The 12,797-nt window shown below is 42.5% G+C and overlaps 2 protein-coding genes across 15 annotated transcripts in view; both read right to left on the reverse strand.

Annotated features, from left to right (window-relative positions):
- Positions 1 to 12,797, reverse strand: part of FOXN3 (forkhead box N3) — a 404,228-nt gene that overhangs the window by 178,671 nt on the left and 212,760 nt on the right. For all 14 annotated transcript variants that reach the window (XM_049705642.1, XM_049705635.1, XM_033418430.2 and 11 more), the window contains one exon: positions 6,641 to 6,777. In XM_049705642.1, coding sequence (XP_049561599.1) covers positions 6,641 to 6,777 — 137 coding nt within the window. The remainder of the gene's footprint in view (positions 1 to 6,640; positions 6,778 to 12,797) is intronic.
- Positions 1 to 12,797, reverse strand: part of EFCAB11 (EF-hand calcium binding domain 11) — a 585,886-nt gene that overhangs the window by 61,503 nt on the left and 511,586 nt on the right. The gene's annotated exons all lie outside the window — the stretch shown is intronic.

Genomic DNA, 12,797 nt, shown 5'->3' on the forward strand with positions numbered 1-12,797 from the left:
CAATTTTTTAACAAAACAAAGTTTGTACTTCAAATTACTATTATTAGAAAATCTTGTCATTCAATCCCATATTCATTTTACCACATTAATTTAGCACATCCTTCAATATATTTAGCACAATGAAACTTCACACTGATTTTAAAAGATTTTTAAAATTTAAAAGAATATTGTCCTTTAAAAAATTAAGCATAATGTTGCAGTTTAACGCATATGCTTTCAACATAGCTAATACCTCACCCTTTTTAATTACACTTACACAAGTAAGTGTATTGTATATGAGGAGCTTTAAAAAAACTATTCATGGTTTCCATCAAATATGTCGCTTACAAGTAAATATAAGGTGTGTAATGTGTAATAATGATGTAACTAATCTAAATCCTCACACTCATTCTTTATACTTGACTGAATTAAAAGTTGCGATGACACAACAATCTAACAAACCCCTTTAATACAAGTTAAAACTGATTTTATTTGGGCTTTGCAGTTCTTCTGCCAACAATTAAATGCATACCACTTTGAATAACTGGAATGAAAGATGTCTTATAAGTTAAAAAATTATTGGATGTTATCCAAGCAATGAATAAGCTATTCCTTGCTGTGTACAAATTCAGCATTTTAGTGGGGGAATTAACATGGTTATGTTAACAAGCTTAACATTGTTAGGATTTTCTAATCTTTTAATTGTCTAAAAGGATGAGTTCCCTAAACACCCCACCTTCCCTACCTCCTCCCAACGCAATCCCCCATCTGCCATCATCAGGTCTCTCCTTCGGCCAATGCTTACTTACCTGGTGAGGAATCCCTGATGATTTCCTTAATTCAAACATATACTGACCACTCTGTACAATTTCTATATCCTTAGCAGTATAGTTCTGCTATGTAGGCATTTTTAAAAATTATAAAGAATAAGCTCAAAGCACATGAATAGGGCAGCAGGCAGGATAAAAATAAAACCTTTTGGTGAGTCAGCACTAAAATCAGCCATTTTCATTAAGACCCTCAATATCTGAAAGGCCAAAACCTTTGGAGAGGTCATTAACGTATCTTTTGCGGCTCATTAAACTGCTCTGAAGAAGCAAAAAGAAACATAAGGAGCTAAATGATAAGCTTAAATGTTCGGAATTCTCTTTAAAAAAAAAAAAAAAGGTGAGAGCGACAGAAACTTTCTTGAAATGTTTTGACTCTGTAAACTTTAAAGTCATCCAAAAAATAAATCTTCAGACCTAGATCAGCAAATAAAAGTCTTATGGATTTTTCTAACTTTGTACATGTTAGGCTACAATACTGTATATAAAATATAAAATACATTGTCATTATTTTTAAAGATATTTAAGCAAAAAGTGAAAGGTGCATTGGGCAACAGAAGTCCCCTCAATCAGGGTTTATGTTCCTCCAAAGCCCAACCATGGCTGCCCCATCACATAGACCAGAGGCATATAAGATGCTGAGATTTCTTTGGAGGTACCAAGGAAGCATAAAACTATAGTGGCTCTGGCTCCCAAATTAGGTATATTTTACTAAATTTCTCTTCTCTGAAAAAATGATCATCCAAGAAACTCTCTATAACCCATCCTGTTTGATTCATCATAAAACCTGTTCCCGCCTATGGTGAGAGATGATTGAAACTTTTTTTCTGTCAACTGATTTTGGATTGGTGCCTATCCCAGAGAGGATGCTACATAAGACCCTATACATAACTTTTGAAAACAATCTGTTGTCATAAACATTGTTTTGGGGTACCCAATATTTAAGGGGTGTGAATTGAGTATTGTCAAGTTTAAGGGCCCCCACTATACAGTATCAAAATCATAAATGTCAAGGTCACCCACTGGGGAGCTGTTTATTTAACCATCAGACACGGAGAAAGATTAGAAAAGGGAAAATTCCTAATAAGTTGGAGGGAGTGTAGATTGGAACAGAGTCTAAAATTGGAAGGCAAATTGGCAATATCTATATCAAAAGCACTAAAATGTGCATATCCATTAATGAGAAATCCCACGTCCACGAAAGAGGGGCATAGGCAACAAAACCATTAAACCAGATAATAGGACTTTTCTGAAGACGCATGGGCAAGAAACGCAACTACACCATCCTCCCTCCTCCTTCCAGACCTAGAGTCTGAAAGTCACACTGGCAAAAGCTGGGAACAAAAAGAAGTTGATCTGGCACGGGCAGCTTGACCTCGGGGACCCTACCAAGCACAGTTGAGCGTCATTTCACAGAAATAGAGTTCCAAGAACTGTAAGAGCCAACTTACAGCCAAGCCCCTTGTACGGCTCAGCAGATCCTAGGGAGAATGAGGTAAAAGCAAGAGCTCTTCAGTTGTCTCGTAACATGATAGAGACAGACTCCAAATGGGTCGGGCAAACTGCTCAGCGATGCAGTGATTTTCACTTTCCATTACAACAAAAGGGACATGGTTATTTTAAATTGATAAACTCAACTAGTCTGCGCATCGGGGACTGCTTTTTCTTGAACAGAAAAGTTACAGAGACAGTGCAGAGAGTTCTCACAGACCCTACACTCAGTTTGTCCAAGGTTAACATCTTAGGTTACTATGGTACATTTGTCACAACTAAGGAACCAACAATGATACGTTGCTATTAACTGCACACTTTATTCTTATTTCACTAGTTTTTCCCTAATGTCTTCTTTCTGTTCCAGGAACCTATCCAAGAGATCCCATTACCCATTTAGTCACCATGTCTCACCATGTCTTCGTAGCCTCTGGTCTGTAACAGTTTCTCAGACTTTCTTTGTTTTTGATGACCTGACAGCTTTGAAGACAATTAGTCAGGTATTTTTAAGAATGCCCCCCCCCACCCCCGCCGCACCACCTTGGGGACAAAACCTTGCCTAATGTTTTTCTCTGATTACAGAGAAGTTAGGGATTTGGGGGAGGAGGACAACAAAGGTGAAGTGATAATTTCTTGACATCGTTATCACGGGTACATCTTGTCAACTTCACATCACAGATGCTGTTAGCTTTGACCACCTGGCCAAGGTAGTGTTTGCCAGGTTTTCCACCATAAACTTCCTTTTCCACCCCCTTTCCACACTCTGCTTTTTGGAAGTAAGTCATTAAGTGCAGCCACTCAAGGGGTGGGGAGTTAAACACCCACTCCTTGAATGGATGAATATCTACATAAATTATTTAGAATTCTTCCGTACGGGAAATTTGTCTCTACTCTCATTTATTTATTTGAGCATTTATTTATATCAGTATGGATTCACAGACATGTATTTTATATTTGGGGTTATATCTCAATGCTATGTTATTTATTTATTGTTCATATTGTCCCAGCTTTGGCCACGGGGAGCAAATTCAGGTTGGCTCTGGTAGGCTTTTTACATCCTTGTTTTCTGAACACTTCCTTACTTTCTGCTTCTCCATATTTTTATTAGTGAAATGCCTTACTTAAGAAAAGGGTTGTGATGGGATGAATTTTGTGTTCCCCCTCCAACATACAAAAAAAAATTCACATTAAAGTCCTGGTTACCAGTACCTCAGAATGTGATGTTATTTGGGAATAGAGTCATTGGAGATGTAATTAGTTAAGATTAGATCATACTGGGCTTCCCACGTGGCACAGTGGTTGAGAGTCCGCCTGCTGATGCAGGGGACGCGGGTTCATGCCCCGGTCCGGGAAGATCCCACATGCCACGGAGCGGCTGGTCCCGTGAGCCATGGCCGCTGAACCTGCGCGTCCGGAGCCTGTGCTCCGCAACGGGAGAGGCCACAACAGTGAGAGGCCCGCGTGCCACAGAAAAAAAAAAGATTAGATCATACTGAATAGGGTAGTCCCCTAATCCACTATAACCGATGTCCTTCTAAAAAAGGGAAATTTGGACACGGCACACAGGAAGAACAAAGTGCATCACACAGTGAAGATGAAGACAGAGATCACAGTGATGTTTCTAACAAACATTCAAAAGGGCATACTGGAAAACAGAGGCACAAGCTCCGTGCGGCAGTACTGAGCATCATATTTGGACGTGAACAAGGTTTCGGGGTCAGTGTTTTCAGATGCTTCATTTTCCCTGCAGAGTTTCCAGCCACCTGCAGCTTGGTTCAGAGCACTACTTGCCAAGCACACCTGCAAGTACTAGCAATAACCACCCATCTAGTATAATCACCATCTTCAGCATGCTAAGTACCAGCTCTGTGAAATCCAAGCGCTTCCCAGGTGCCCCTCACAGCAATCCTGCGGGGCAGACAGGTGATTCCCTGCATCACAGAGGACCCAGCCAGATCGTGTCAGGTCGTCATTTGTGGTCCCTGTTTAATGACTCGCTTTGTCCCACTTCCACCTTCCCTAAGTCACGTCCACAAGTGGCCCAATGGCTTAGAACGGAACTGACTACGTCACTGTCAGCTATACGAATATTATACAATCATCCAGCATTTAGGACCCTTAGTACAATTTTACACACTACAGGATACTAAGCTTTCAGATGAAGGAACTATAGTCCCCGGGAAAGAGAAAGTGACTTGTTCTTAGAGTTAAGACATGGAAGAGGCAGGCTGAAATCTGGTCTGTCTTCTCACTCCACATCCAGTAATCTTTATGGAGGTGAAATCTAAGTTCCCGCATGCGCAGAGGCAGAAACTTTTTTTTCCCCCTCAGTCAACTGGGAGAAGAGGAACTGGATGTGACATACTGGGATCTGAAGTTTTCGTTTGGAAATTATTTTCATTACAAAAGTTCCAGTTCATCTGCATTTTTATTCCTATATTAAAAAATCAAATGAAGTCATTAGGCTTAGGCCAGCTCACAAAGCCCCTCGCCTGAGCGTGCATCCCTCTGGCAACCTCTAGAGCTCTACTCTAATCCTTCAAATTATTAAATAATTACTGTGTTTCCCTTGGGGTCGCGTTTGGCAACAAAATACTGGCCTAAATGAACCAGTGATGTGACCCAGTGAATAACACTTATGTTCTTAACTTCTTAGAAGCAAAAGGATACGAAATACTTCCGAGGTACAAACTGGGAGGAAAGTGAAGGGTTTTCTGTGGGGTGTGGAGGGTGAGGGGAGCAGGATGACAAAGGAACATGAGAATCTGGGAATTATTCCAATAATGAGGGTCATCCCCTCCCCCATCAACCCTGCACATCAGTAAGTCTCCACTCCAAACCCAGTTTTCTCCCATTTCAGGAGTGGTTACGGCCACAAGGAGAAAACCAAGCATATGGCTCTGCCCTTCTGGACATTTCTACAATGCTGGCTGGGCTGCTTTGGAAAATCCCATGTTATCTCCTACAGCTATATGACCTCAAGTTGTCATTTCCAATAAAGTATGCTTCCACTGATTTTTATGAACATAGACAAAAGCTGCTACAACCTTTTTTGCCCCCAAATCTTTCAAGCCAACTGTAGTTGCTATGTAGGGTTATTTGTTTCTAAGGCAACAGCCCATATCTAAGTACTAATGGCCTGTCCTTTTGCCAGGCAACAAACAGCCTTGTGATGCAACTGCACCTGTCTCGGCTACGTGTTACTATGGAGATGCTGCAGTTGCTATGGCTACCATCACGCTAATCGCCTAGCGAAGGCAGACATACAGCAGTCTTCTCAGAGAGCCCAGCTGTTCCTCCCCGTCTCTTGCTGAAGACTGATTGTCTAAGGCCTGTGATGGAATGCTTCTCAACTGAGATGTACAAGAACTTCATTAATGCTGTTTCAGAGGATCACTTTGTGCTCCCTTCTGCAGAACAAACACCAGACTAGGGAAAGAATCTGCAATGACACAGACTGTGAAACTACCGACATCTATGAATTCACGCCTTTCCTCACTGACGTAAACTTGTAGTCCAAGGATCATTCTCTTAACTGACTGGTAACAATAGAAACATCTCTATACATTAAAGAAAAAAAACTTTTTTTTTGTAGAGTTGAGGGATAGATTTCAAACCCAAACACTATGCAAGAGAAAATCAATTTTAAAAATTGGTTCTGTTTTATAGGGCTATTTTTTTAGCCTAAATACTAAAAATAGTAACCTATTTTTTTGAGTGACAGGTTGCATATCCTCCCCTCCAATTCTATCTCTGTAAAAATGGCACCCGTGACCTCACTGTCTCAAAACAAATGGGCATGTGACGGGCAATCCTAGTCTCTACTGTTCTTTGCTGTTTTCCTTGAAGAGGCAAACACCAAGTAACCACAACGAAACGATCACTCTGGAGCACCGTCTACATGGAGACGGGGAGCGGCAACAACTCTGTGCATCCTTCAGTGAAACACCTGCAGACACTCTGGCTTGGAGGATGGGAAGTTGGAATCGCTTACCCGACGCGCTCCTGGACTCTCATCCCTGCAAACGGCCACACTCTGAGATGTTAAAGCTGATAGCTTTCCTTTGTAAATGTTTCTACCCAGGAAGACATTATTTCACCCACCATGAAGCCTTCTGGAAGGAGACACATTCGTCCCAAGCAGCAGAAGCGGTAAGGTTTGCCGAAAAAACACTTGGATATGCCTCCAAGAATACTTAACTTCTTTCTCATTTATCTACAGTTATTTTTCAAATCATACAGCCTATTAAATTAGTTTCAGTGCCTGTCTCTGCCAAAATAATGCAACTTCAGTAGACAACAAACAAACCAACCCCAAAACAAAAAAGGTCTGAATGGCTTACCTTTGATATGCCTGAGGAGAGGCGGGAGGTGTATTGAACACATTCGAGTGCGGGTGATAAGGTGTCTTTTTCAAAGCCTGAATTAGATTTTGTCTATACTCTGGGTCTATGCACCACAATGACCCTTTCCCGATACTCTGCAAAGAACAATAAAATACAAAAGTGATTAATATAGAGACAGTACCTACTGTGCAGTAAGTAGATGTATAACTCTCATCATAGTTACTTATTTTGAAAAGCCTCTCACTTCTTTGTTAACTGTCTGCCAGCCTTAACTACTGTACTATTGTCCTCTGACAACAGAACGCCAGGCAATGCGCTTCTGTGTATACACATTAAGTTTAACAAAATGAGTATGTTATTTCCAGGTGATGTTGCTACAATAATATTGTAATTTTCATATCCTACTGACCAAAACCCTCAGTTCCCTTATGATTTTTCAGTGTCAACTTTGAAAAACATATGTATCCCCTTTAAAAAGTGAGTTTTAAATTTGTCAGGTATCAAGGGTTGAGAGAAAAAGAGGGCAGAGACACCCTCAAAACTCTGTCTCTGCTTTAAAAATTCGAGGGTTATGTTTTCAAACCCTATTACATCGGTGCCACTTTACAAAAACAGAAAAGTAATCCCCTTGTTTTTTCCTGCTTAACAAAAGAATGACATTATTTAAGCTTCCAATGGAATTCTGTAATGACCTTCCCAAAGAAACAAAAGAACTCAGGCAGCAGTGGTAAACCTTAGCCAGAATCCAGTACTTATTTTTTGATATCCTCCATTCTGGATTTTGCTCCAGACCTGAATCTTCAGAAGTCAGAAACTTTTAAAATACAAATTTTAACAAACTGGTTCCATGGAAAGAGGGAGACTTGCTCGGAGGCCCACTTTCAGCTGGACGCTTTCGTTCTGGGCACGCAGCATTTTATAAAACACATGCAAGATCTGCCTCTGAGGCCCGCTGGATCTGGCGGCAGGCTGATAGGATGGGCAGTCACTGTTCTGACTGCTCGCTTTCAAGTGACCGAATGTACCCAAGCTGCTTGATAAGGTCATTTGTAAACATTTACTGATTTGGAGAGAAAAGAAGTCAAATTATATAAACCCACACCCACCCCATGCTTCCAGCCAACGACTCTCTAATTTTCACAACTATTATACTACAGAAAGATTTAGAAAGCAAACAAGAAAATCATTTAACTATTATGCAGGGGGCAAAGTCCAAGAAAATCCCCTAGAAGGAGAACTAAAAATAAATTATTCCTAAAATCTTTAAAGTTTTAAAAATTTGTATTTCAGTCATCAGCTTACCAGATAGTTTACTTACAAACTTATTCACAGAACCCCTTAAAATTCTTTACTATCAACACCACCAGTGCACTCAGCACAGGGAGCTGCTCGAAGCCAAGATCCGGGGCCAGAGCCTCTGCTCCCCCTCCCCCACTGCTCCCCCCACCCGCCCCGCAAGTGCAGGCCTGACCCCAAACACAGTCCCAGTCAGGCCAACCTGCCTGGGCTAAACACCAAAGCTCCCAGTTTAACCACCCGGATGTTAAAAGAAATGAAACATTTCAATTTTAGAAAACTCAACACCCTTACGTGGTCTTTCCTTCCACGCGTACATTTTCAAGCCCAGAAGGGGGACTAATGACACTTTCCGGGTAAAGCAGGCAGGCCACCAATGATCAGCCCTGGACCTTCCATTCTGTCCTTTGGAAAAAAGCTGTGCGGCACACTTTTTAGAAGAAAGCAAAAGCCAAGATGCTGAGAGGCGTGGAGGAAGACCAGTGACTACCAGATCTGGATAACGTAAAGCAAACCACAAAAGCCAGTCACCTCCTGGGCAGCAGGGGTCCTGGCCTGAGTCCATCAAAGGCTCCCTGTCGAGCCCTGTGCCAGTGGGACTCCCTTTCCCATCCCCTTGAAGACAAGGCTCCCAACTAGCTAGTTGGAGGGCCAGGGCCCATGTGCAACCCACACGTTTCTGCAGTGAGATCACCCTGCTTCTGGGAACCACACGGGGCTTCTGTTTTCATCAAGGTGGCTTTCAGGGTAGGGCCGTTTAATCTTACAGGGAATAAAAATATGACAAACAAATGAAGGGAAATAACAATAAGCCGAGAAGGCGGCTTCTCCTAATCCTTAGCACCTTGTTTATTACACTACACTACTATTTACCAGAAGAAAAAGGGGGAAACCCCGCAGGATTGGGGTGCGGGGAGGATCGCAAGCTAAGTGATCCAGGTACAAGAGGCAGGCCGAGCTACAGTAAGAACGGGAGTTCTAAAGCCAGACAGATGTTTCCTCTGTGGCCTGGGGCAAATCAGGGCCCCCTAGAAAGTCCAGGCTTCCTCAGTGGCAAAATAAAGACCCCCTTAGAGACAGGTGTGCGGTCCAGCATGACAGGAAACACCTAGAACAGTGGAGAACGTACAGGCATTCGATAAATGGCGGAGGGCGGAGGGGACTACGGACAGGTCCTTTGGGACAGAAGAAAGAAGGCAAAGCTGGCTGCACCATGCTTTCCACATCCGATTCTCCCATCATGAAAGAATCACCAAATTCCAACAGAGGCAGTGGGTGGGGTCCCCGGCAAGCCGGCCTTCCACGTGAGGACTAAGTATTAATCTCCTGGAGCGCCACTGGCCCCGGCTCAGCAAGTGCGCTCTGGACAGCTTTGCTACTCTCTAAGACGCCCCACTTTATTTCCACCCCACCCCCCCATCACCCTTCTATGAACCCCTCACTCCATGTTACTTCTCCCTTGCTCAGGAAGCCAATTCTGACTTCCCTACTAGAAGTTTTCTTTTGCTCGGGTCTTCGCACAGTGATCACCAAGCTAAGGTTTAATTCCACACTTGGTCAGCACACATTCACAGTACCTTCACTGCAGGCAATGTGCCTGAGCTTGGGATCATCACGGTTCCTACCTGGATCAGTTCTGCATTTTACGGTGAGCGTGGTCTGGAACTGTGATAGATTTTCACAGACCAAACACTAATTTCAGTATCTCACACTCAGAATTTCCAGAGAGAAAAAAAATAAGCCAAAAGGGCATCTTCAGGACACACCTATGGGGACACTGGAGATCCCTCAAATCCCTCCAATGATTTTCCAGTGGAGAGCTCCAGGCAGAGCTTGGAAGGAGCATGAAAGAGGCTGGCGCCGCATCTTATTTGCAAGCATTCTCGTTGGTTTCATGTAACAGTTCAGAATAGTAAGAAGGTTGACTTGAAAACTTTTAAATGGAACTATGCAGAGCAGACAATGCTCAAGTTTATTCGGCCAGGAAAAATTACATTTAATGCCCATAACAGGGGAGAAAAGGGTGTAATTTGATTAGAGTTGTGTAATAAGTTTGAGGGTCAGAACTTTTAGAATTATCTGCATCTCATCTAAAGAATATGGATTTCTTTTGTTGAACCATAATAACTGTGAAGCTCATGCACCATCAAATGTTAGGGAATTCAAGATAATAAGGGAAGAAAGATTTCTATTCATAGACACATTTTCATCTTTGAAAAATAGTTATATAGGTAATATACTTTTATAAAATATATAAATATACATATTTTCTATATTTATAAATATATAATATATAAAATGCATATTTATAAATACGTTTTTATATATTATATATGTGTAAATATATATATATTTAAGACAAAAACATGTCTGTGAAGGAAGGGAGAGGTGAAGGAAGATCTTTCTTACGTGAGCACGGGTGTGTGCGCACACACACAGAGTTTGAGAAAACTAATGTGAAAAGGAAAGAGGAGTAAAAACATAGAGATGAAGCCAAGTTGTTGTTGTTTTAATTAAAAAGCACCTGGGGAATAACAGACAATTCCTTGTTAGCAATAAAAATATCAGTATATAGCACGAAAAAAAGACCAGGAGAACCTATATTATAGAAAGAACTGATTAGTGAGAAGGGTTTTAAAAAAAGAGAGAGATAAGAATAGCAACTAAATTAAATCTTAAATCTAACTTCTAAGGATAACTTGTTTTTCCCTGAGAGGTCTGGATCCAGGGGCATCCCTGGCAGGCCATGAATTTCTCCCTGTTCCCGGAACTCTGCAGACCCACATGGTAGCACTGGTCAGTCTGCCGAACATCGGGCCTTCACTGCGGGTCTCTTCGCTAGGTTGTCCCTGAGGATAAACCGTATTTTAAAACATTGTTTACAAAATGTGGCCCATGATACATTAATGGGGCACGCAGTCAATGTAATGGGTCACAACCAGCACTGCCTTCATGAAAAGGACTAGAACCAAATAGAACAGCTTAGAAAGCATCTGTACTAAAGTAATATTTTGTGAAATGTGTGTGCGAGTACACCTGCGTGTTGGTGTACAGTGGATCACAAAGTAACATACACTTCTTACTGGGGATCTGGGTCCAAAACGGGTAGTAAACACTCTTCTAGAGCAATGGTTTCCATTTTCTTCCTTCTCGTCACTTCTGAAGGATAAAGCCCTTTCCCAGCTGTAACGGAGGACTCCCTCAATGTGACCCCCAATTCACAGGGGAGGGACCATGCTTGGGGATGGGGGTTAATGAGGCAGGACCCATGGCAAAATGGAGCAGGGAGCTGGATACGTGTTTCTGGTGACTCTGAAACAATGCCCCCCACTTTTTTTTTAACTCTTTATTTTGTACTGGAGTATAATGATTAACAATGCTGCGTTAGTTTCAGGTGTACAGCAAAGTGATTCAGTTATACAGATACATATATCTATTCTTTTGCAAATTCTTTTCCCATTTAGGTTGTTACATAATACTGAGCAGAGTTCCCTGTGCCGTACACTAGGTCCTTGTTGGTTATCCATTTTAAATATAGCAGCGGTGTGTACACGTCAATTCCAAACAATCCCTTTTGATGCTTCTGATATGCCATTTCCACGGATGTTTCCAACACCACCCACCCTCTTCCGTTACCTCACCCATATGGTACCCACTGTATGCCAGGCACCATGGGGGTACATTAGTGAATACAGAACAATACAATAAGGCAACTGCTCTCTTGAAGCTTGGATTCTGGAGGGGGAAGAAGACGGTTAAGTAAGTCAAGAAATAAATAAGCAAGATTATGACAGACTGTACCGTCTGCTGTGAAGGAAATAAAGAGAGTTGTGAGTTGGAAGACAGGAACTTGCTGCTGTGTGAAAAATAAAAGGGTTGGGAGTGGAAGAGGACCTGCCGGGATCTATGATGAGCTGATGCCACAGCCCAGGCCCGACGTGCCCAGGTGGCAGCAGTGACGTAGAAGAGAGGGCAGCTTCGGGATGTAATCTGGAGAAGCAATGGGACCTGGCGATGGATTAGAAGTGGCAGGTAAAGAAAAGAGAAGAATAATGGTTTGATTTGAGTAACTAGGTCAAAGTTTGGGAGGCAGGGGGAAATCCAGTGCTCAGGTGAACATACAACCTTTGAGTCTTTGTATTAAGAGCTACTGATTAAGGTACTTGAAGGAACTTGCTGGACATATGCCACTCCCTTCCCTCTGCTGTCCCCTCACTGACCCCAAACTTTATAGCAAAAGCTTACGAACACAGAAAGGGAGATCTGAGGTGGTCTGGCTTTAGAGGTTTAACATTAACTGATTCTTCTACAGCAGGCACTGGTAAACATTTTCTTAAAGGATCAGAGTAACCATTTTAGTCTGTGTGGGGATTTCCCGGGCGGTCCAGTGGTTAGGAGTTGGCACTTCCACAGCAGGGGCCACGGGTTCAGTTCCTGGTCGGGGAACTAAGATCCCACGAGCCACACGACGCAGCCAAAAAAAAAAAAACTTTTAGTCTCTGTAGGCCACACGGTCCGTTGCAATTATTCACCTCTGCCGTTGCAGAACAAAAGCAACCACGGATGTAAATGAACAGACATGGCTGTGCTTCCACAGTATTTTATTTACAAAAACACAGGCCACTGTTGGCTGGTCCCTCTCTACAGCTTCTGCACTTGAACCCAGGGTTCAGACTCAAAGCTCCTGTAGTTTGGGAACCTAAAACCAGGTAAGGGGAGTCTTCAGGCGCTAAGAGAGTTGGGCTGGGTCCTGTGGAACCGGGGAGGGGATGCCAATGATGATCTAAGTGCTCCAAGGCAGGAAAGGGGCCCATCTGCAGGGATGCGGGAGGGAAGAGGTACGGACACGCACTGGAGT

Source organism: Orcinus orca, chromosome 2 (genome assembly GCF_937001465.1).
Source record: "Orcinus orca chromosome 2, mOrcOrc1.1, whole genome shotgun sequence".
NCBI classification, from domain to species: Eukaryota; Metazoa; Chordata; class Mammalia; order Artiodactyla; family Delphinidae; genus Orcinus; species Orcinus orca.